Source organism: Mustelus asterias, chromosome 8, assembly GCF_964213995.1.
Source record: "Mustelus asterias chromosome 8, sMusAst1.hap1.1, whole genome shotgun sequence".
NCBI lineage: Eukaryota > Metazoa > Chordata > Chondrichthyes > Carcharhiniformes > Triakidae > Mustelus > Mustelus asterias.
Window position 1 is genome coordinate 44,660,881 of NC_135808.1, and position 26,377 is coordinate 44,687,257.

Consider the following 26,377-nt stretch of genomic DNA (forward strand, 5'->3'; position numbering starts at 1 on the left):
CATTGGAAAAGATGCAACAGAGGCAGAAAAACTGGGATAATGGATCGAGTCCTTTCAGGAAGGAGGGTGTGAGAAACTGCAGTCAAGGCACCCTGGAGAGTCGGTGGGCTTGTAATAGATGTTGGTCCAGTGTCTATCATTAGAAATTGAGACAGAGATGCTAAGCAATGGGCTAAGTGATTTTGACTGAAAGTGTTGAATTCGGTCCAGAAGGATTCAGGAGGCAGGATCTATACAATCATCAATAGAAGCAGAGAAGCATAGAAAATTACAGCTCAGAAACAGGTCTTTTGGCCCTTCTTGTCTGTGCCGAACCATTTTATGCCTAGTCCCAGTGACCTGCACTTGGACCATATCCCTCCACACCCCTCTCATCCACGAACCCGTCCAAGTTTTTCTTAAATATTAAAAGTGACCCCGCATTTACCACTTTATCCGGCAGCTCATTCCACACTCTCAACACTCTCTGCGTGAAGAAGCCCCCCCTAATATTCCCTTTAAACTTTTCTCCTTTCACCCTTAACCCATGCCCTCTGGTTTTTTTCTCCCCTAGCCTCAGCGGAAAAAGCCTGCTTGCATTCACTCTATCTATACCCATCAAAATCTTATACACCTCTATCAAATCTCCCCTCAATCTTCTACGCTCCAGGGAATAAAGTCCCAACCTATTCAATCTCTCTCTGTAACTCAGCTTCTCAAGTCCCGGCAACATTCTTGTGAACCTTCTCCGCACTCTTTCAATCTTATTTACATCCTTCCTGTAACTAGGTGACCAAAACTGTACACAATACTCCAAATTCGGCCTCACCAATGCCTTATACAACCTTACCATAACACTCCAACTTTTATACTCGATACTCCGATTTATAAAGGCCAATGTACCAAAGGCACTCTTTACGACCCTATCCACCTGTGACATCACTTTTAGGGAACTCTGTACCTGTATTTCCAGATCCCTCTGTTCAACTGCACTCTTCAGAGTCCTACCATTTACCCTGTACGTTCTTCTTTGGTTTGTCCTTCCAAAGTGCAATATCTCACACTTGTCTGCATTAAATTCCATTTGCCATTTTTCAGCCCATTTTTCTAGTTGGTCCAAATCCCTCTGCAAGCTTTGAAAACCTTCCTCACTGTCCACTACACCTCCAATCTTTGTATCATCAGCAAACTTGCTGATCCAATTTACCACATTATCATCCAGATCATTGATATAGATGGCAAACAACAATGGACCCAACACCGATCCCTGCGGCACACCACTAGTCACAGGCCTCCACTCAGAGAAACAATCCTCCACAACCACTCTCTGGCTTCTTCCATTGAGCCAGTGTCTTATCCAATTTACTACCTCCCCATGTATACCCAGCGACTGAACCTTCCTAACTAACCTCCCAATGTAGCAGAGAAAGATTTGTGGACAGGAGCTCCACATACCTCACAGAATGACTGGCAGCATGCCGATACCCAGAAAAACTTATTTTATTTGCAGTTAGGGAGAGAAGTTAATGCATAAAGGGAAAGACGCTTAGTACTGTAGAGGATCAGAAGGACCTTGGGGTCTGGGTCCATAGGACTCTGAAATCGGCCCCGCAGGTGGAGGAGGTGGTTAAGAAGGCGTATGGTGTGCTGGCCTTTATCAATCGAGGGATTGAGTTTAGGAGTCCGGGGATAATGATGCAGCTATATAAGACCCTCGTCAGACCCCACTTGGAGTACTGTGCTCAGTTCTGGTCACCTCACTATAGGAAGGATGTGGAAAAGATTGAAAGGGTGCAGAGGAGATTTACAAGGATGTTGCCTGGATTGAGTGGCATGCCTTATGAGGATAGGCTGAGGGAGCTCGGTCTTTTCTCCTTGGAGAGACGAAGGATGAGAGGAGACCTAATAGAGGTGTATAAGATGTTGAGAGGCATAGATCGGGTGGACTCTCAGAGGCTTTTTCCCAGGGTGGAAATGTCTGCTACGAGAGGACACAGGTTTAAGGTGCTGGGGGGGTAGGTACAGGGGAGATGTTAGGGGTAAGTTTTTCACACAGTGGGTGGTGGGCAATCAGCTGCCATCAGTGGTGGTGGAGGCAAACTCAATAGGGTCTTTTAAGAGACTCCTGGATGAGTACATGGAGCGTAATAGGATGGAGGGTTATAGGTAGGTCTAGAAGGTAGGGATGTGTTCGGCACAACTTGTGGGCCAAAGGGCCTGTTTGTGCTGTAGTTTTTTCTATGTTCTATGTTCTATAAATTATTGAGTGAGAGTGCGAGTTGAATTCAGTGAAGCAGAATAGTGATGGGCATGGATTCTTCAGGACTTTGATCAAGGAAGAGGTGGAGAACCACCAACCATTCTGGTAGCGGATCAAGGTGTAGAGAGATCAAATTTCCATAATGGAGAGGAGGCGGATAGGGCCAGGGAATGTGAAATTGCTTTGAAGACGTGGAAAACTCTGGGCCAGAGGGACAAAAAGGGTATTAAATAGAGGGAAATTTGTTATGTGGGATAGGAACTCCCTGACATGATGGGCCTCCCACATTCCTGGAAACAATGGCATGATGTTTGCTGATGGTATCATGGCCTGGGGGGTAGGTGTGAAGAAATTGCTGAGAGTTGGCATTCTGTCTCTTTCAATGGGCCAGACAATAATGGCAGAACCCTTGTCGATGTTAGGGTAGGACTAGCTATCAATATCCATTACCAGGCCAGTTACTCCCACAGCTTCTTCAACTGCAGCTCCTCGTATGCTTCCTGAATGGACACCTTTTTCCAATGTGTCACATATTTTCCGATGACATTACTTTCCAATTGGGCGTTTCTGACACTTCCTTTTACAGTAACCTAGGGCTCCCGTCACTGTGGTTGACAGGGCACTCAATGGGAACGGACAAATCGCCCACACCTTTGCCCTCATCCCTACCCCTCCCTCACAGAACATTGATAGTCCCCATGCGTCCCCCTCATCCTCATTTTTTCTTAACCCAACCAGTTCCACATTCATTCCACGCCCTTTGGCATTTCCCTTGTTGCATTACCTGACCATTTGTCATCATTCCGCAGGAACCATTCTATTGTCCATGCTGCCATCACCCTCAAGTCCTCATCCCTTCCCCGCGGCACATTCACTTGCTAATACAGATGGTGTGGCATGGTGGCACAGTGTTAGCACTTCTGCCTCACAGCATCAGGGACCCGGGTTATGTTCTGGCTTTGGGTGACTGTCGATGAAGTGTGTGCGTGTTTTCCCTGTGTCTGCATGGGTTTCCTCTGGATGTTCTGGTTTCCTTCATCCATCCAAAGATGTGCAGTTTAGGTGGTTTGGCCATGCAGAATTGCCTATTAGTGCCCAAAAATGTGTAGGTTGGGTGGATTGGTATATAATCAATGTGCAGCCAAGTTGGTCTCTTCGACAGGGATGGACGAACCTAAGTGACCACTTCGCTAAACACCAGCTCTCAGTCCACAAGCATGACCCCGACCTTCCTACAGTTTGCCATTTGAAGTCAGCACCTTTCTCTAATGGCCACATGTTGATCTTTGGCTTTCTGCAATGTTGCAGTGAAGTCCAACGTTCTCTGTAATAACAGCTTTACAGCTTCCAATTAGGCACTTTAGAGCCTTCTAAACTCAACACTGAGGGCCCGATTTTGCCAAACCTTCGCGCCCGAAAACGGGCGCGGAATCACAGTAAAGTTGAGTGTTGTGCCTATACCGCGATCTGCACCTGATTCCGAGCAGATCGCGGCTTTACCGACACCCGATTCGGGCGCGGGTCCGGCCTGCGCCTGAATCGGGCGGCCCAACGATTGACATATAACAAATCTATTCTATCTCCCACTTATCCTTGACCTATTGGTTAGCTCCACCCACTATTAAACAGCATAGAATTCATTCAATCTCTCTGTTCACTGCCATCTTTTTTCCTACAGATATGCTTCTTGATCTCGGTGCTGAATGATTTGGGTGTAATCACATGTCCTTGTCCACGTCAGTGCAAGAGTGTATGTCTATTTTACCTCATCAGTCCCTCTCAAATCTTACAAAGTTACCTTTAATCATTTACATTCCAGGAATGTATGCCAAGTTTATGGAATCCCTCAGCATAATATACACCGTGGGATCCTTATGAAATGCCGGAGAATCTTTGCTGCACTTATTCTAAAGCCTGTATATTAATTTTCAGGCAGGTGCTTAGATTTTCGCAATTAATCTAGAAGTATTCTAAAAAGGCTTTCAACTGCTGCAACAAGACTCAGTTCCCATTGTGTTCGAGCCCTTTATATCCCAGAAAGCGTGAAGCTCCATTATCTGCTCCGATTATGTTTGCACTCCATCACTCCATTTTACTTTGTCTAACATAGTATTTCGAGGAGTGTAACTGGTGTCTATTCAGGATGATACTGGAGTCCCAAAAATAGATCATATTGATTAACTCAAAGATTTGTACACATTTATCATAAGTGATGGAAGATTATTCTTCCATATCTATCTGGCTATCTGAAGATTTTCAATCCATTTTTTACAGTTAATAATTTAACATCACGAAGGAAGTACAGAATCGTGAAACCATACAACAGAGAAAGAGGTCCAATGTCTAACACAGTTTCTGCTGGTTATTTCTATGAGTAGCCCGATTAGTACCACTTCTGACTTTGTCCCCAATTCAACAGTTTTTACTTTTGCAACTATTTTCTCCAAACTCATTTTAAATATTGCCCCAAACATTTGTGTGATATCACCTTTGTTTCTTTATTGTACAGTAGAAATTCCAAATAATCTTTCCTGCTCACCAGAACTTTCAGGTGTTTTAACACCACATCGCTGTATGTATGTGTTCTGCTGAAAGCAATCACGTTGATTGGTACATTGCCAACAACCAATGGAACAGTTGTAAATTGAACTGAGGCTGCTGAATTTGCTTTGACAAGAACATTCCTGGATTTCTCTCTTGAACTAGCAGCAGTGCAGAGTCCCTCTGCTTTTCTCATGTAGACTGCAACCTGGGGAAAACATGTATATAGTGGAAAACAGAAGAACAACAAACATCATCGACATCATGCTCAGTGTTTTGGATGGTGCAATGAGAAGATTTAAATTTAGGTTGCAATTGTTTTGTGAGCAATACTTTGAGATTATACTAATGAATGATCAGTCAAACTTGGAGCATTATGAATATTTCAAATCTTGACACCATAACGAGAGAGTTGGCAGCACTGGAAGATCTAACAAAATAAAAATCAGAACTGAGGGCAATGCATATTCTAAAAATACTGGACCGGCTTTGTCTCTTTTATCTGCAAAATAGAACCCGAACTGCACAGCCAGTACTCTAGCTGTGGCCTCATCGAAGTTCTATACAACTCCAACATGAATTCTCTGCTGTGCCTCGATTGATAAAGGCAAGTGTCCCATATGCCTTTTTCACCACCATATTAACATGCCCTTCCACTTTCAGAAATCTGTGGACCAATACGCCAAGGTCTCTTTATTCCACAGAACTTCTTAGTGTCCTACCATTCATTGAACTCTTTCTTGTCAAAATATTGTCAAAGTATTCAATATTCCTTCCAAAGTGTATCACCTCACACTTTTCAGGGTTAAATTCCATCTGCTGACTTCTCCCAGAATGCACCTCAGTGTAGTCTCTCTGCCACCACTGCTGGATGCTCTTCCTCCTGTTTATCACTGGAGGGGTTCTTCTGCTTCCCACTTTTCAATAGATGTGACTGCGCCGACTTCTCTCAGAATGTATCTCAGTGAAATCTCTCTGCCGCCTCTGCTGGATTTATTTATTTCCTACGATTTGTTTACTGTCTGCAAACCAGTTTTCTATCCATCTCAATAAACTCCCTGTGGTGAACCATTGTTGGTTCCCACTAGGTGGTGCTGAGCCATGGTCTGGCCAGTACTATGAGTCTGTATATATGTTACTGTTGGGGTTAGGGTGGGCTGTTCTACCTGTTAATATAGTTGTTATGGTACACCCCAGTCGGCTCCGCCTCCTGGGAGAGGTATAAAGGTCACTGCTCTGCCTGGTGACCCTTTAGTCTGGGATCGTGTACTGTATATGGTAGCTCTGTTATTGTTGGCAATAAAAGCCTTTATTTCTCGAGTACATCACGCCTCTCGTGTGTTATATCGCGCATCACTCCCCAAATCCAATATGCTTTAATCTTACATGCAAATCTCTAATGCGTGACTTTGTTGAAAGCCTTCTGAAAGTCCAAATAAACCACATCCACTGCCCACTGCCATCCCCGTCCTCATCAACTCTAATATTCAAAGAATTCCAGTAGATTTGTCAAGCATGGTTTCCTTATCTCACTCTCTATGTGAAAAACTTGCCCTTACATGTCTTTTAAAACTTTTCCCCTCTCACTTTCAACCTACGCCCCCGAGTAATTGACCCTTCGACTCTGGGGAAAAGACTCTGACTATCCACGCTATCCAAGACTGTAAACCTCTATCATGCCCCCCCCCCCTCATCCTCTGATGCTCCAATGGGGCATAGTGGTTAGCACTGCTGCCTCACAGCGCCAGGGAGCCGGGTTCAATTCCTGGCTTGGTTCACTGCCTTTGCGGTGTCTGCACGTTCTCCCCGTGTCTGTGTGGGTTTCCTCTCAGTCTGAAAGACCTGCTGGTTAGGTGCATTAGCTGTGCTAAGTTCTCCCTCAGAGTACCAGAATAGGCGCCTGAGTGTGGCAACTAGGGTTTTTCACAGTAACTTCATTGGAGTGTTAATGTAAGCCTACCTGTGACACTAATAAATAAATAAATCCACGCTAACGCTATACGATCTTGCCACTATTTTCCAAGAGCTCAGCAATTATAATGGCCACTAGCACATTTTCCCCAATACCAACATCATGCTGGCTGGTCCATATTATCATGTTTTTACTCTAGTGCTCCCCCCCTCACCCTTTTTCAATAATGTGTTGACATTAGCTATCCGCCAATCCATAGCCTAAAGAATCTTGGAAGATGGCAACCAATACATCCAGCATCCACTGTTATGAGTGACACTTTCTTAAGTTCTCTGGCATGTAGGTTATCTGGCTCTTGGGATTTCTCGGCCTTCGAGCCCATCAATTTCCCCAAATCATTTTCCAACTAATACTGATTTGTTTCAGTTCCACCCTCTTACAAAACCACAACATTTCTGGAACAAAGAACAGTACAGCACAGGAACAGGCCCTTCTGCCCACCAAGTCTGTGCCAACACAGATGCCTCTCTAATCTCATATTTTCTTGCCTCACGTGGTCCATATCCCTCTATTCCCTGCCTATTTATGTATCTATTCAGATGCCTCTTGAATGTTGTTATAGAATCTGCTTCCGCCACCTCCTCCAGCAGCATATTCCAGGCATTCACCACCCTCTGTGTGAAAAACTTGTCCCTTACATCTCTTTTAAACTGTCCCCCTCTCATTTACAACCTATGCCCCGAGTGATTGACTGTTCAACCCTGGGGAAAAGATTCTGACCGTCCACTCTATCCAAGCCTGTCATAATCTTGTAAACCTCTATCATGCTCCCCCTCATCCTCCAATGCTCCAATGAAAACAATCCAAGTTTATTCAACCTTTCTTCATAGTCCATATCTTCCAAACCAGGCAACATCTTGGTAAATCTCTTCTGAACCCTTTCCAATGCATCAACATCCTTCCAGTAGTGTGGCAACCAGAATTGTACACAATACTCCAATTGTGGCCTAACAAAAGTCTTATACAGCTGCAACATAATTTTTCAATTCCTGTACTCACTGTCCCAACCAATGAAAGCCAGCATGTCATATGTCTCCTTGACCACCTTCAGGGAACTGTGGGTCTGCATGCCTAGATCCCTCTGTATGCAAATATTTCTAAGGGCTCTACCATTTACTGTATACTTTCCTTCTGCAGTAGACCTTCCAAATCACATCACCTCACATTTGTCCAGGTTAAATTCCATCTGCCATCTTTTTGCCCAGGTCTCCAGCCGATTTATATCCTGCTGTATTCTCTGACAATCCTCCTCAATATCCGCTACTCCCCCAATTTTCATATCACCTGCAAATTTACTCATCCGACCACCTACATTTTTCTCCAAATCCTTTATATATATTACAAACAACAGAGGCCCCAGAACTGATCTTTGTGGAACACCGCCTGTCATAGGTCTCCAGTTAGAAAACAGCTACTCTCTGCTTTCTATGTCCAAGCCAGTTTGGCGTCCATTTTACAAGCTCACCTTGGATTCCATATGACTTCACCTTCTATATCAACCTGCCATGAGGAACCTTATCAAAGACTTTACTAAAGTCCTTGTATACAACATCCACTGCCTGGTCAAACTTTTTGTCATTGCCTCAAAGAATTCAATCAAGTTTGTGAGACATGACCTCCCCTTCACAAAACCATGCTGCCTATCGCTGATAAGCTCATTCTCTTCCAGATGTGAGTACATCCTGTCCCTAAGAATCTTCTCCAATAATTTCCCCACCACTGATGTAAGGCTCACAGGCCGGTAATTTCCCAGATTGTCTCTTCTGTCTTTCTTAAACAGAGGAACAATGTTAGCTACTCTCCAATCATCTGGTACCCTCACCTGTGGTTAAAGAGGATGCAAAGATTTTGGCCAAGGCCTCAGCAATTTCTTCCCTCGCCTATCTCAGTATTCTGAAATAGACCCTATCTGGCCCCAGGGATTTGTTCACCTTAATGTTTTTCAAAACATCCAATACCTCCTTCCTTTTTGTCTCAACATGTCCTAGAATTTCAACATCCTCCTTTCTGCACTCACAATCCACCACATCCTTCTCCTTTGTGAATATTGATGCAAAATACTTGTTAAGGACCTCACCCATCTCACCGAGCTCCACACACAAATTCCTTCCACTGTCCTTGAGCGGTCCTACCCTTTCCCTAGCTGGTATTTTCTGGTACGTTATTTCTGTCCTCCTTTGTGAAGACGTAACCAAGGTATGTGTTTATTTGGTCAATCATTTATTTGTCTCCAATTCTAAATTCTCTTGTTTCTGTCAGTAAAGGGCCTACATTTGGCTCCATCGGTCTTTTTCTCTTTGCATACCTAGAGAAGCTTTTGCAGTCAATTTTTATGTTCACCACCATCTTACCCTTGCACTTTTCCTTTCTTTATCAATCCCTTGGTGCTCCTTTGCTAAATTCTAAATTACTCCCAATCATGAAGTCCGTTGTTTTTCTCTTGCCAATTTGTATGCCCCTTCCTTTGATTGGGTCAATGCCAGGAGGAGGGGTAAGAAGCAATCGGGAAGACAATCCCCTGGGGCGGTTCCCCTCCATAATAGGTTTTCGGTGCTGGAGGCTACAGTTGAGGAGGAATCAACTGAGCATAGAGAGCAGATCTCTGGGGGTGAGCCGAGTGAGAAAGCTCAGGTGGTTAGGGGCTGTAAAAGACTGGGCCTTGTGATTGGGGACTCCACAATTAAGGAGACAGATAGGAGGGTCGGAACTAAAGGTAGGGACTCAGGGTTGGTGTGTTGCCTACCAGGGGCTGGGGTCCGGGATGTGTCTGACAGGGTATTCAGGACTCTTAGGGGGGAGGGAGATAAACCACAAGTTATTGTACATGTGGGGACACACGACATAGGGAGGATAGGGGAAGGGGATATTAGGCAGGGATTTATGGAGTTGGGGTGGAAACTAAAGGCCAAGACTGACAGAGTGGTTATCTCTGGACTCTTGCCTGTACCACGGGATAGTTTAGAGAGGAATAGGGAGAGGGAAGGTTTGAATTCATTGCTGAGGGGATGGTGCAGGAGGGAGGGGTTCAGGTACTTAAGCAATTGGGGCTCGTACTGGGGAAGGTGTGACCTCTATGAGAAGGATGGTCTACACCTTAATCAGAAGGGGACCAATATCCTGGGGGGTAAATTTGCTAAGGCCATGCAGGGAGGTTTAAACTGATTCGGGGGGGGGGAGGGATCCTGAGTAGTGGGGCTGAAAGTGAGGGATGCATGGATGGGGACTGCAATGCACGGCATTGCAGAGGTGGGGTGGAGCAGGGTTTGAAATGTGTATACTTCAATGCCAGGAGTATTCGCAATAAAGTGGGTGAACTTGCAGCGTGGATCAGTACCTGGGACTTCGATGTTGTGGCTATTTCAGAGACATGGATAGAGCAGGGGCAGGAATGGATGCTGCAGGTCCCGGGGTTCAAATGTTTTAGTCGAAGTAGGGAAGGAGGTAGAAGAGGGGGAGGGGTAGCATTATTGGTCAGAGATTGTATCACAGTGTCAGAGAGGAGGTTTGATGAGGACTTATCTGTTGAGGTAGTATGGGCGGAGATTAGAAATAGGAGAGGAGAGGTCACCCTGTTGGGAGTCTTTTATAGACCTCCTAAAAGTTCTAGAGAGGTTGAGGAAAGGATTGCGGAGTCAATCCTGCTTAGGAGTGAAAGTAATAGGGCAATTGTTATGGGGGATTTTAACTTGACTAATATTGACTGGAATTGTTATAGCTCTAGCTCGTTAGAGGGGTCAGTTTTTGTTCAAAGCGTGCAGGAAGGTTTTTTGACTCAGTATGTAGACAGGCCAACTAGAGGTGAGGCTATATTGGATCTGGTGCTGGGAAATGAGCCAGACCAGGTGCTAGACTTGGAAGTTGGTGTGCATTTTGGTGATAGTGACCACAATTCGGTTACGTTCACCTTAGTGATGGAAAGGGATAGGCATGAACCTCGGGCCAATGGTTTTAGCTGGGGGAAGGGTAATTATGAGGCTATTAGGAGAGAATTAGGAAACATAGGTTGGACTAGGAGATTACAGGGACTGGGAACGTCCGACATGTGGAGTTTTTTCAAGGAGCAGCTACTGCGAGTCTGTGATAGGTATGTCCCTGTCAGGCAAGGAGGAATTGGTAGGGCTAGGGAACCGTGGTGCACCAAAAAAGTTTCTTTGTTGGTTAAAAAGAAAAAGGAGGCTTATGTTCGGATGAGACGTGAGCACTCGGGTAGTGCACTAGAAAGCTTTAGATTGGCTAAGAGGGAGTTGAAGAGCGAGCTTAGAAGGGCTAAAAGGGGACATGAGAAGACTTTGGCGGATAGGGTTAAAGAGAATCCTAAGGCGTTCTATAGGTATGTCAAGAACAGAAGGTTGGTTAGGGCAAGTTTAGGGCCAGTTATAGATGGCAGAGGGAAGTTATGTGTGGAACCGGAGGAGATTGGTGAAGCATTGAACCAATATTTCTCTTCGGTGTTCACGCAAGGGGACATGAATATAGCTGAGGAGGACACTGGGTTGCAAGGGAGTAGAATAGACAGTATTACAGTTGATAAGGAGGATGTGCAGGATATTCTGGAGGGTCTGAAAATAGATAAATCCCCTGGTCCGGATGGGATTTATCCAAGGATTCTCTGGGAGGCAAGAGAAGTGATTGCAGAGCCTCTGGCTCTGATCTTCAGGTCGTCGTTGGCCTCTGGTATAGTACCAGAAGATTGGAGGTTAGCGAATGTTGTCCCATTGTTTAAGAAGGGGAACAGAGACTTCCCCGGGAATTATAGACCGGTGAGTCTCACTTCTGTTGTCGGCAAGATGTTGGAAAAAATTATAAGGGATAGGATTTATAGTTATTTGGAGAGTAATGAATTGATAGGTGATAGTCAGCATGGTTTTGTGGCAGGTAGGTCGTGCCTTACTAACCTTATTGAGTTTTTTGAGAAAGTGACCAAGGAGGTGGATGGGGGCAAGGCAGTGGACGTGGTATATATGGATTTTAGTAAGGCGTTTGATAAGGTTCACCATGGTAGGCTTCTGCAGAAAATGCAGATGTATGGGATTGGGGGTGATCTAGGAAATTGGATCAGGAATTGGCTAGCGGATAGGAAACAGAGGGTGGTGGTTGATAGTAAATATTCATCATGGAGTGCGGTTACAAGTGGTGTACCTCAGGGATCTGTTTTGGGGCCACTGCTGTTTGTAATATTTATTAATGATCTGGATGAGGGTATAGTTGGGTGGATTAGCAAATTTGCTGATGACACCAAAGTCGGTGGTGTGGTAGACAGTGAGGAAGGGTGTCGTAGTTTGCAGGAAGACTTAGACAGGTTGCAAAGTTGGGCCGAGAGGTGGCGGATGGAGTTTAATGCGGAGAAGTGTGAGGTAATTCACTTTGGTAGGAATAACAGATGTGTTGAGTATAGGGCTAACGGGAGGACTTTGAATAGTGTGGAGGAGCAGAGGGATCTAGGTGTATGTGTGCATAGATCCCTGAAAGTTGGGAATCAAGTAGATAAGGTTGTTAAGAAGGCATATGGTGTCTTGGCGTTTATTGGTAGGGGGATTGAATTTAGGAGTCGTAGCGTTATGTTGCAACTGTACACAACTCTGGTGCGGCCGCACTTGGAGTACTGTGTGCAGTTCTGGTCCCCACATTACAGGAAGGATGTGGAGGCTTTGGAGAGGGTGCAGAGGAGGTTTACCAGGATGTTGCCTGGTATGGAGGGGAGATCCTATGAGGAGAGGCTGAGGGATTTGGGATTGTTTTCGCTGGAAAGGCGGCGGCTAAGAGGGGATCTTATTGAAACATATAAGATGATTAGAGGTTTAGATAGGGTGGATAGTGATAGCCTTTTTCCTCTGATGGAGAAATCCAGCACGAGGGGGCATGGCTTTAAATTGAGGGGGGGTAGTTATAGAACCGATGTCAGGGGTAGGTTCTTTACCCAGAGGGTGGTGAGGGATTGGAATGCCCTGCCAGCATCAGTAGTAAATGCGCCTAGTTTGGGGGCGTTTAAGAGATCCGTAGATAGGTTCATGGACGAAAAGAAATTGGTTTAGGTTGGAGGGTCACAGTTTTTTTTTAACTGGTCGGTGCAACATCGTGGGCCGAAGGGCCTGTTCTGCGCTGTAATGTTCTATGTTCTATGTTCTATGTTCTATGATGTACTGCTATCTCCAATTGCCCTTCTAAGCCATGGTTTTCCCATTTTATTTTTGCACCAAACAGGAATGAACAATTGTCGCAGTTCACCAATGCCCTCTTTGAATGTTTGTCATTGTCTATCCACTGTCAGCCCTTTAAGTAACAGTTCCCAACTATCATAGCCAACTTGAGCTTCATACCATCACAGTTTCCTTCATTATGTTTCAGGACACTCGTCTCAGAATTAACTACATTACTCTCCATCCCCATGAAAAACCCTATTATATTATGGTCGCTCATCCCCAAGGGGGCTCGCACAACTAGATTGTCAATTATTCATTTCACATTCCACAATACCCAGTCTAGTTCTCTAGTTCTCTAGTTGATTACTCAATGCATTGGTCCAGAAAGCCATCTCATACAAATTCCAGGAATTCCTCCTCTATGGTATTGTTACTAATCAGATTTGGTCAATCTATATGCAAATTAAAGTCATCCACAATTACAGATATTCCTTTTTTGCAAGTGTCTATTATTGTCAGTTTAATATGATCCTCAACATTACCATCACAGTTTGGGCAACGATATAAAACCCCCACTAACTTTTTTTGCCCCTTCGAGTCTCTCAGCGCTATCCATACAGATTCCACATCATTGGAGCTAATCGTCTTCCTCACTATGATGTGGAGATGCCGGCATTAGGCTGGGGTAAGCACAGTAAGAAGTCTCACAACACCAGATTAAATTCCAACAGGTTTATTTGGAATCATGAGCTTTCGGAGCAGGTGAGTGATGAAAGAGCAGCACTCTGAAAGCTCGTGATTCCAAACAAGCCTGTTGGACTTTAACCTGGTGTTGTGAGGCTCCTTACTCTTCCTCACTATGGCACTTATTACCTCCTTAACCAGCAATCAAGCCCCATCACCATTTTCTTTCTGTCTGTCGTTCCTAAACACTGAATTCCCCTTGATGTTCAGTTCCCATTCCTGGTCAACCATCTGCCATGTCTCCCTAATCCTAATTATAGCACACCTGTTTCCATCTATTTGCTTAACTAATTCATTTACCAAATTGTGAATGCTCCATACATTAACATTAATTGCCCCTCTCCCATTATATTTTCACTGTGGCCCTATTTAATTCAGACCCTAGATTTTTCTGCCTGTTCCTTTTCTTAATACAGCAAGGAGTCTAACAACACCAGGTTAAAGGATCCTTTTCTTAATCCCATTTTTGTATTTTGTTCTTTTCTTTTTTGCCCACTCCTGTGACTTCTTGCATATGTTCCCATCCCCCTGCCATTCATAATATGGGGACCTGAACTGTTAGAACATAAGAACATAAGAAATAGGAGCAGGAGTAGGCCATCTAGCCCCTCGAGCCTGCCCCGCCATTCAATAAGATCATGGCTGATCTGACGTGGATCAGTACCACTTACCCGCCTGATCCCCATAACCCTTAATTCCCTTACCGATCAGGAATCCATCCATCCGCGCTTTAAACATATTCAGCGAGGTAGCCTCCACCACCTCAGTGGGCAGAGAATTCCAGAGATTCACCACCCTCTGGGAGAAGAAGTTCCTCCTCAACTCTGTCTTAAACCGACCCCCCTTTATTTTGAGGCTGTGTCCTCTAGTTTTAACTTCCTTACTAAGTGGAAAGAATCTCTCCGCCTCCACCCTATCCAGCCCCCGCATTATCTTATAAGTCTCCATAAGATCCCCCCTCATCCTTCTAAACTCCAACGAGTACAAACCCAATCTCCTCAGCCTCTCCTCATAATCCAAACCCCTCATCTCCGGTATCAACCTGGTGAACCTTCTCTGCACTCCCTCCAATGCCAATATATCCTTCCTCATATAAGGGGACCAATACTGCACACAGTATTCCAGCTGCGGCCTCACCAATGCCCTGTACAGGTGCATCAAGACATCCCTGCTTTTATATTCTATCCCCCTCGCAATATAGGCCAACATCCCATTTGCCTTCTTGATCACCTGTTGTACCTGCAGACTGGGCTTTTGCGTCCCATGCACAAGGACCCCCAGGTCCCTTTGCACGGTAGCATGTTTTAATTTGTTTCCATTGAGATAGTAATCCCATTTGTTATTATTTCCTCCAAAGTGTATAACCTCGCATTTATCAACGTTATACTCCATTTGCCATATCCTCGCCCACTCACTCAGCCTGTCCAAATCTCTCTGCAGATCTTCTCCGTCCTCCACACGATTCACTTTTCCACTTATCTTTGTGTCGTCTGCAAACTTCGTTACCCTACACTCCGTCCCCTCCTCCAGATCATCTATATAAATGGTAAATAGTTGCGGCCCGAGTACCGATCCCTGCGGCACGCCACTAGTTACCTTCCTCCAACCGGAAAAACACCCATTTATTCCGACTCTTTGCTTCCTGTCGGATAGCCAGTCCCCATTCCACTTTAACACACTACCCCCAACTCCGTGTGCCCTAATCTTCTTCAGCAGCCTTTTATGGGGCACCTTATCAAACGCCTTTTGGAAATCCAAAAACACCGCATCCACCGGTTCTCCTCCATCAACCGCCCTAGTCACATCTTCATAAAAATCCAACATGTTCGTCAAGCACGACTTTCCCCTCATGAATCCATGCTGCGTCTGATTGATCGAACCATTTCTATCCAGATGCCCTGCTGTCTCCTCTTTAATAATGGATTCCAGCATTTTCCCTACTACAGACGTTAAGCTGACCGGCCTATAGTTACCCGCCTTTTGTCTCCTTCCTTTTTTAAACAGCGGCGTAACATTGGCCGTTTTCCAATCAACCAGCACTACCCCAGAATGCAACGAGTTTTGATAAATAATCACTAACGCATCCACTATTACCTCTGACATTTCTTTCAATACCCTGGGATGCATTCCATCCGGACCCGGGGACTTGTCCACCTTCAGTCCCATTAGTCTACCCAGCACTGCCTCTCTGGTAACATTAATTGTATTAAGTATTTCTCCTGCTGCCAACCCTCTATCGTTAATATTTGGCAAACTATTTGTGTCCTCCACCGTGAAGACCGACACAAAAAACTTATTTAAAGACTCAGTACATTGTGTGTCTTGTAACCAATTTTGGATAAAGGTTCACTTTTTTCAATTCTGTTGCTATGTAAATGAAACTCTGTATATTGTGTTAAGCTCATGTCGTTCATCCAGGTCAACTAATTTGCAAGATATCATTGCAATATTGCACAAACATGTGCATGTACATATAATGCACACATTCTCATGCACATTTCCACACACATACAAGTAAACATATGCGAGCAGACACACTAAGGAACATACACATTTGACGCACAGACACACATGTATGAATATACGCAGACACATGAACAGGCGCCCATTCATAGACAGACACGTAGCTTCAATAAGTAAAGTGATCAGAAAAAATCCTCATTACATCTCATAAAAGGAAAAGTTAGAAGGGCAGTCATTCAAGGAGCATAAACAGCTTGGTAATAGACGCACTGAGATTTAACAATATTCATTTTGCAGACATGTTTAGTGTACTTGGCTACAGGAGGGGCAGGACTGGCAGCTCAAGGTTCCAGGGTTCCAATGTTTCAGGCGGGATAGAGGCAGAGGAATAAAAGGTGGGGGGGGGGGGGGGGGGTGGCATTGTTGGTCAGGGAAAATGTTACAGCGGTACTCAGGCAGGATAGATTAGGGAGCTTGTCTACAGAGGCCCTATGGGTGGAGCTGAGAAACAGGAAAGGTATGACCACATTAATGGGGTTGTATTATAGACCACCCAATAGTCAGCGAGAATTGGAGGAGCAAATCAGCAGAGAGATAACTGACAACTGCAAGAACAACAGCACATCTCCACATCATAACTGCAAGAAACACAAAGTTGTGATAGTAGGGGATTTTAATTTTCCACATATAGATTGGGACTCGCATACTGTTAAAGGTTTAGACGGGGTAGAATTTGTAAAATGTGTTCAGGAAAATTTTCTACATCAGTATTTAGAGGTGCCAACTAGAGAGGATGCGATATTGGATCTCCTATTGGGAAATGAGTTAGGGTAGGTGATGGATGTGAGTGTGAGGGAACACTTTGGATCCAGTGATCATAATGCCATTAGTTTCAACCTGATCATGGATAAGGATAGATCTGGTCAAAGAACAAAGAACAGTACAGCACAGGAAACAGGCCCTTCGGCCCTCCAAGCCTGTGCCGCTCCTTGGTCCAACTAGACCAATCGTTTGTATCCCTCCATTCCCAGGCTGCTCATGTGACTATCCAGGTAAGTCTTAAACGATGTCAGCGTGCCTGTCTCCACCACCCTACTTGGCAGCGCATTCCAGGCCCCCACTACCCTCTGTGTAAAAAACGTCCCTCCGATATCTGAGTTGTACTTCGCCCCTCTCACCTTGAGCCCGTGACCCCCTCATGATCGTCACCTCCGACCTGGGAAAAAGCTTCCCACTGTTCACCCTATCTATACCCTTCATAATCTTGTACACCTCTATTAGATCTCCCCTCATTCTCCGTCTTTCCAGGGAGAACAACCCCAGTTTACCCAATCTCTCCTCATAGCTGAGACCCTCCATACCAGGCAACATCCTGGTAAACCTTCTCTGCACTCTCTCTAACGCCTCCACGTCCTTCTGGTAGTGGGGCGACCAGAACTGGACGCAGTACTCCAAATGTGGCCTAACCAGCGTTCTACACAGCTGCATCATCAGACTCCAGCTTTTATACTCTATACCCCGTCCTATAAAGGCAAGCATACCATATGCCTTCTTCACCACCTTCTCCACCTGTGTTGCCACCTTCAAGGATTTGTGGACTTGCACACCTAGGTCCCTCTGTGTTTCTATACTCCTGATGACTCTGCCATTTATTGTATAACTCCTCCCTACATTATTTCTTCCAAAATGCATCACTTCACATTTATCCGGATTAAACTCCATCTGCCACCTCTCCGCCCAATTTTCCAGCCTATCTATATCCTGCTGTATTGCCCGACAATGTTCTTCGCTATCCGCAAGTCCAGCCATCTTCGTGTCATCCGCAAACTTGCTGATTACACCAGTTACACCTTCTTCCAAATCATTTATATCTATCACAAATAGCAGAGGCCCCAGTACAGAACCCTGCGGAACACCACTGGTCACAGACCTCCAGCCGGAAAAAGACTCTTCGATCACTACCCTCTGTCTCCTATGGCCAAGCCAGTTTTCCACCCATCTAGCCACTTCTCCTTGTATCCCATGAGCCTTAACCTTCTTAACCAACCTGCCATGTGGGACTTTGTCAAATGCCTGACTGAAATCCATATAGACAACATCCACGGCCCTTCCATCATCAACCGTTTTTGTCACTTCCTCAAAAAGCTCCACCAAATTTGTAAGGCACGACCTCCCTCTTACAAAACCATGCTGTCTGTCACTAATGAGATTGTTCCGTTCTAAATGCACATACATCCTGTCTCTAAGAATCCTCTCCAACAACTTCCCTACCACGGATGTCAAGCTCACCGGCCTATAATTTCCTGGGTTATCCCTGCTACCCTTCTTAAACAACGGGACCACATTCGCTATCCTCCAATCCTCAGGGACCTCACCCGTGTCCAAAGAACCGACAAAGATTTCCGTCAGAGGCCCAGCAATTTCATCTCTCGTCTCCCTGAGCAGTCGAGGATAGATGCCATCAGGCCCTGGGGCTTTGTCAGTTTTAATGTTCCCTAAAAAACCTAACACTTCCTCTCTTGTAATAGAGATTTTCTCTAACGGGTCAACACCTCCCTCCGAGATACTCCCGGTTAACACGCCCCTCTCCTTCGTGAATACCGATGCAAAGTATTCATTTAGGATCTCCCCTATTCCCTTGGGTTCTAAGCATAATTCCCCTCCTTTGTCCTTGAGAGGTCCGATTTTCTCCCTGACAACTCTTTTGTTCCTAACGTATGAATAGAATGCCTTAGGATTCTCCTTAATCCTGCCTGCCAAGAACATCTCGTGACCTCTTTTTGCCCTTCTAACTCCCCGTTTGAGTTCTTTCCTACTCTCTCTGTATTCCTCCAGAGCTCCATCTGTTTTCAGTTGCCTGGACTTAACGTACGCCTCCCTTTTCATTTTAATCAGATCCTCAATTTCCCTGGTTATCCACGGCTCTCGAATACTACCTTTCCTATCTTTCCTTTTTACAGGCACATGCCTATCCTGCAGCCTTATCAATAGTTCCTTAAAAGACTCCCACATGCCAGACCCGGACTTACCCTCGAACATCCTCTCCCAATCAACATCCACCAATTCCTGCCTAATCCGGCTATAGTTAGCCTTCCCCCAATTTAGCACCCTGCCCGTAGGACAGCACTCATCCTTGTCCATTACTATCCTAAAGTTAACAGAGTTGTGGTCACTATTTGCCACATGTTCCCCTACCGAATCTTTGACGACCTGACCGGGCTCATTTCCCAGAACTAGGTCCAGTATAGCCCCCTCTCTAGTCGGGCTATCTACATACTGTTCCAAACAACCTTCCAGTATGCATTTTACAAATTCCTCCCCGTCCGGACCCCCAGCACTTTCCAGTCTGTGCCAGGGAAATTAAAGTCCCCCACTACAACAACCCTATTTTTTCTGCACCTATCCAGAATCTCCTGACATATCCTTTCCTCCACTTCCCGTGGGCTGTTGGGTGGACTCAGTACATGACCCCTCTAAGTTGTCTACCCTCTGCACCGCAGTAATATGCTCCTTAACTAATATCGCTACTCCCCCACCTTTTTTAGCCCCTCCTCTGTCTCGCCTAAAACACTTATACCCCGGAATATTCAGCTGCCAGTCCTGTCCTTCTTTTAACCAAGTTTCCGTCACCACAACCACATCCAAATTCCGCATAAGCATGAAGGCCCTAAGTTCGTCTGTTTTACCCGTTACGCTCCTCGCATTGAAGCAGATGCACTCCAGACCTCCAGGCCCACTCAGGTCATCCTCCTCCAGAGTGCTCCTCTTCTTAGCTAGCCTTGCCCTGGCCCCCAGCTCAACCCCAGCCTCAGTATTTACTGACCGACTGTTTTGTTCCCCACCCCCCTGCCACACTAGTTTAAATCCTGCCGAAACACTCTAGCAAAACTCCCAGCCAGGATATTTGCTCCCTTCCAGTTAAGGTGTAACCCATCCTTTCTGTACAGTTGCCATCCTGACTTGAAGATTTCCCAGTTATCTATGAATTTAAAACCCTCCCTCTTGCACCAGTGCTTTAGCCACGCGTTCAACTGTAGAATCTCCCTGTTCTGAGCCTCACTTGCACTAGACACCGGGAGCAGTCCAGAGATTGCTACCCTGGAGGCCTTACTTTTTAGCCTAGCACCCAACTCCCTGAATTTCTCTCGTATGACCCCCCCTGCTCTTCCTACCTACATCATTTTCACCAATGTGTATAATCACATCAGTTTGACTACCTTCCTTTTTAAATATGCTTCCTACCCTCTCGGAGACATCCAGTACCCCGGCACCAGGGTGGCAGACTACCATAAGAACATAAGAACATAAGAAATAGGAGCAGGAGTAGACCATCTAGCCCCTCGAGCCTGCCCCACCATTCAATAAGATCATGGCTGATCTGACGTGGATCAGTACCACTTACCCGCCTGATCCCCATAACCCTTAATTCCCTTACCGATCAGGAATCCATCCATCTGCGCTTTAAACATATTCAGCGAGGTAGCCTCCACCACCTCAGTGGGCAGAGAATTCCAGAGATTCACCACCCTCTGGGAGAAGAAGTTCCTCCTCAACTCTGTCTTAAACCGACCCCCCTTTATTTTGAGGCTGTGTCCTCTAGTTTTAACTTCCTTACTAAGTGGAAAGAATCTCTCCGCCTCCACCCTATCCAGCCCCCGCATTATCTTATAAGTCTCCATAAGATCCCCCCTCATCCTTCTAAACTCCAATGAGTACAAACCCAATCTCCTCAGCCTCTCCTCATAATCCAAACCCCTCATCTCCGGTATCAACCTGGTGAACCTTCTCTGCACTCCCTCCAATGCCAATATATCCTTCCTCATATAAGGGGACCAATACTGCACACAGTATTCCAGCTGCGGCCTCACCAATGCCCTGTACAGGTGCTTCAAGACATCCCTGCTTTTATATTCTATCCCCCTCGCAATATAGGCCAACATCCCATTTGCCTTCTTGATCACCTGTTGTACCTGCAGACTGGGCTTTTGCGTCTCATGCACAAGGACCCCCAGGTCCCTTTGCACGGTAGCATGTTTTAATTTGTTTCCATTGAGATAGTAATCCCATTTGTTATTATTTCCTCCAAAGTGTATAACCTCGCATTTATCAACGTTATACTCCATTTGCCATATCCTCGCCCACTCACTCAGCCTGTCCAAATCTCTCTGCAGATCTTCTCCGTCCTCCACACGATTCACTTTTCCACTTATCTTTGTGTCGTCTGCAAACTTCGTTACCCTACACTCCGTCCCCTCCTCCAGATCATCTATATAAATGGTAAACAGTTGCGGCCCGAGTACCGATCCCTGCGGCACGCCACTAGTTACCTTCCTCCAACCGGAAAAACACCCATTTATTCCGACTCTTTGCTTCCTGTCGGATAGCCAGTCCCCAATCCACTTTAACACACTACCCCCAACTCCGTGTGCCCTAATCTTCTTCAGCAGCCTTTTATGGGGCACCTTATCAAATACCTTTTGGAAATCCAAAAACACCGCATCCACCGGTTCTCCTCCATCAACCGCCCTAGTCACATCTTCATAAAAATCCAACATGTTCGTCAAGCACGACTTTCCCCTCATGAATCCATGCTGCGTCTGATTGATCGAACCATTTCTATCCAGATGCCCTGCTGTCTCCTCTTTAATAATGGATTCCAGCATTTTCCCTACTACAGACGTTAAGCTGACCGGCCTATAGTTACCCGCCTTTTGTCTCCTTCCTTTTTTAAACAGCGGCGTAACATTAGCCGTTTTCCAATCAACCGGCACTACCCCAGAATGCAACGAGTTTTGATAAATAATCACTAACGCATCCACTATTACCTCTGACATCTCTTTCAATACCCTGGGATGCATTCCATCCGGACCCGGGGACATGTCCACCTTCAGTCCCATTAGTCTACCCAGCACTGCCTCTCTGGTAACATTAATCGTATTAAGTATTTCTCCTGCTGCCAACCCTCTATCGTTAATATTTGGCAAACTATTTGTGTCCTCCACCGTGAAGACCGACACAAAAAACTTATTTAAAAACTCAGCCATATCCTCATTTCCCACTATTAACTCCCCCCTCTCGTCCTCCAAGGGTCCAACATTCACTCTAGCCACTCTATTCCTTTTTATATATTTATAAAAACTTTTACTATCATTTTTTATATTAATTGCTAGCCTAGCTTCATAGTCTATCCTTCCTTTCTTTATCGCTTTCTTAGTCTCTCTTTGTTGTTTCTTAAATTTTTCCCAATCACTTGTTTCTCCACTATTTTTGGCCACTCTGTACGCAGCTGTTTTTATTTTAATACTCTCCTTTATTTCCTTTGTTATCCACGACTGGTTCTCCCTTTTCTTACAATCCTTGTTTTTTGCTGGAATATATTTTTGCTGAGAACTGAAAAGGATCTCCTTAAAAATCCTCCACTGTTCCTCAGCTATCCTACCTGCCAGCCTGCTCTCCCAGTCTACCTTAGCCAATTCATCCCTCATCCTATCATATTTCCCTCTGTTCAAACAGAGGACACTGGTTTGGGACCAAACTTTCTCCTCTTCCATCTGAATCAGAAATTCGACCATATTGTGGTCACTAGACCCAAGAGGGTCCTTCACAATAAGATCCTTAATTCTACCTACCTCGTTACTCAATACCAGATCCAAAATAGCTCGTTCCCTCGTCGGTTCCGTAACATGCTGTTCAAGGAAACTATCCCGACAGCATTCTAAGAACTCTTCCTCCATTCCACCCTTACCGACTTGAGTCTGCCAGTCAATGTGCATGTTGAAGTCCCCCATGATTATTGCCGTTCCGTTTTTACACGCATCCCTTATCTGCTTGTTTATAGCCCTCCCTACCTCAACATTATTATTTGGGGGCCTATATACCACACCTACTGGTGTCTTTCTCCCTCTACTATTCCTCATCTCTACCCATAACGATTCCACGTTTTGTTCCTCAGAGCCTATGTCATCCCTCAGTACTACCCTGATATTATCTCTTATTAATAGCGCGACCCCACCACCTTTTCCTTCCTGTCTATTCTTCCTAAACGCCTGATACCCCTGGATATTCATCTCCCAGTCCTGGTCACCTTTCAGCCACGTTTCTGTAATGGCCACTAGATCGTACCCACTTGTGCTGATTTGCACCATCAACTCATTTACCTTGTTCCGAATGCTTCGTGCATTCAGGCAAACCATCCTGGATTCTCGTTCACTCCCACAGAACTGCCTGTCCGTGCCTCTAACCATTGCATCCCCCACAACTATCGCTCTCCTAAACCCCTTCTTTCCCTTCCGGACCCCTGAGCCTGTCTCCGTGGAGGCGATCTGGTCCTCGTGGCTTACCCCTGGAGGGTCATCCCCCTCCACAGAATCCAAAACAATATACCTATTTTGGAGGGGGACAACCACAGGGGATCCCTCCACAGACTGCTCACTCCCTTCCCTTCTCCCATCTGTTGCCCATCCCTTTCTTTTATGGGAGACTGCCACTGGGGTACTTTCTGGCACATCACCCTTCTGACTATTACCCCTCCTAACTGTGACCCCCGTGTCTTCCTTCCGAGACCCTGGTGTCACTACCTGACTATAACTTTTATCCATTAATCTCTCATTTTCCCTAACTAAACTGAGTTCATCGAGCCTCAGCTCCAGCTCCCTTACACGATCCTTCAGGAGGTGCAGTTCCACACATCTGGCACAGATATGGACTTCCGGGAGGCAAGTTGTCTCCAGGAACTCCCACATCCCACACCGAATGCAGTATACTGGCCTCCCACTCATACCAGCCATGTCCTTTTTAGTTTTTGGGAGATAAAACAAAAAAGGGGGTGTAACAGAAGAAAAACAAACAACCTTCCTCGCCTTCGCCGAAGCCCTGTGAGCCAAAGCCCTTACAGCTCACACTCTGCTCACTCCACTGCCCGCTCCAGACGCTGCCCGCTCAAAAGTGCGGCCTGCTTTTAAACCCTGCAAAAAACCTTCCCCAGGCTGCTCCCGGGCCTACTCCCTGTTTTGAAAAAAAAAACCTTTTTAAATTAGCCCTTTTTAAACCTTCCCCAGGCTGCTCCTGGACCTACTCCCTGTTTTGAAAAAACCTCCGATTTTTAAGCCAAATTTAACTGAAAAATAAATAAATAAATAAAATGCAGACACAATCGTTCTTACCCTCAGCCTGCTCCTGTGGAACAATGAGGCTGAAACCTCCAAGGTAAGCCCTTTTTAAACCTTCCCCAGGCTGCTCCTGGGCCTACTTCCTGTTTTGAAAAAAAAACCTCCTTTTTAAATTAGCCCTTTTTAAACCTTCCCCAGGCTGCTCCTGGGCCTACTCCCTGTTGGTCCTCGGGTTGAAGTTCTGAACTGGAAAAAGGCCAAATTTGATGAAATGAGAAGGGATCTGGGAAGTGTGGATTGGCACAGGCTGTTCTCTGGTAAGGATGTAAATGGAAAGTGGGAGGCCTTCAAGGGAGAAATTTTGAGAGTGCAGAGTTTGTATGTTCCTGTCAGGATTAAAGGCAAAGTAAATAGGAATAAGGAACCTTGATTCTCGAGGGAGTTTGTAACACTGATTAAGAGGAAGAGGGAGTTGTATGAAATATACAGGCAGCAAGGAATAGATCAGATGCTCGAGGAGTATAAAAAGTGCAAGAAGCTACTTAAGAGGGAAATCAGGAGGACGAAAAGAAGACATGAGGTTGCTTTGGCAGACAGAGTGAAGGAAAATCCAAAGAGCTTCTTCATGTATGTTAGGAGCAAAAGGATAGTGAGGGATAAAATTGGTCCTCTTGAAGACCAGAGTGGTAGACTGTGTATGGAACCAAAAGAGATGGGGGAGATACTAAATGGTTTTTTTGCATCCGTATTTATTGAGGAAATGGGCATGGAGTCTACGGAAATAGGGCAAACAGGTAGGGAGGTCATGGAACCTTTACAGATTAAAGGGGAGGAGGTGCTTGCTGTCTTGAGGCAAATCAGAGTGGATAAATCCCCAGGACTGGACAGGGTATTCCCACGGACCTTGAGGGAAGCTAGTGTTGAACTTGCAGGGGCCCTGGCAGACATATTTAAAATGTCAGTATTCACGGGGGAGGTGCCGGATGATTGGTGGGTGGCTCATGTTGTTCCGTTGTTTAAAAAAGGTTCCAAAAGAAATCCGGGAAATTATAGGCCAGTAGGTTTGACGTCGGTGGTAGGCAAGTTATTGGAAGGTGTGATAAGGGATAGGATCTACAAATATTTGGATAGACAGTGACTTATTAGGGAGAGTCAACATGGCTTTGTGCGTGGTAGGTCATGTTTGACCAATCTATTAGAGTTTTTCGAGGAGGTTACCAGGTAAGTGAATGAAGGGAAGGTGGTGGATGTTGTCTACCTGGATTTCAGCAAGGCCTTTGACAAGGTCCCTCATGGGAGGTTAGTTAGGAAGGTTCAGTCGCTGGGTATACATGGGGAGGTAGTAAATTGGATTCAACACTGGCTCAATGGAAGAAGCCAGAGAGTGGTTGTAGAGGATTGCTTCTCTGAGTGGAGGCCTGTGACTAGTGGTGTGCCGCAAGGATCGGTGTTGGGTCCATTGTTGTTTGTCATCTATATCAATGATCTGGATGATAAGGTGATAAATTGGATCAGCAAACTTGCTGATGATACAAAGATTGGAGGTGTAGTGGACAGTGAGGAAGATTTTCAAAGCTTGCAGAGGGATTTGGACCAACTAGAAAAATGGGCTGAAAAATGGCAAATGGAATTTAACGCAGACAAGTGTGAGATATTGCACTTTGGAAGGACAAACCAAAGTAGAACGTACTGGGTAAATGGTAGGACTCTGAAGAGTGCAGTTGAACAGAGGGATCTGGGAAAACAGGTACAGAATTCCCTAAAAGTGACGTCACAGGTGGATAGGGCCGTAAAGAGTGCCTTTGATACATTGGCCTTTATAAATCGGAGTATCGAGTATAGAAATTAGAGTGTTATGGTAAGGTTATATAAGACATTGGTGAGGCCGAATTTACAGTATTGTGTACAGTTTTGGTCACCTAGTTACAGGAAGGATGTAAATAAGGTTGAAAGAGTGCAGAGAAGGTTCACAAGAATGTTGCCGGGAATTGAGAAGCTGAGTTACAGAGAGAGATTGAATAGGTTGGGACTTTATTCCCTGGAGCGTAGAAGATTGAGGGGAGATTTGAGAGGTAAGTGATCACTTCCTCAATTTGATTGAGGAAGTGACAAAAACGGTTGATGAAGGAAGGGCCGTGGATGTTGTCTATATGGATTTCAGTAAGGCATT

The 26,377-nt window shown here is 45.4% G+C and overlaps 1 protein-coding gene across 4 annotated transcripts in view; it reads right to left on the minus strand.

The window, feature by feature from the left end:
• The window catches only part of LOC144497122 (complement C4-like), a 469,428-nt gene that overhangs the window by 176,653 nt on the left and 266,398 nt on the right, over positions 1-26,377 (minus strand). For 3 of the 4 annotated variants that reach the window (XM_078217916.1, XM_078217918.1, XM_078217914.1), the window contains exon 21: positions 4,779-4,988. The exons of the other annotated variant lie outside the window; for it this stretch is intronic. In XM_078217916.1, the coding sequence (XP_078074042.1) occupies positions 4,779-4,988 (210 nt within the window). The remainder of the gene's footprint in view (positions 1-4,778; positions 4,989-26,377) is intronic. 4 annotated transcript variants of the gene reach the window in all.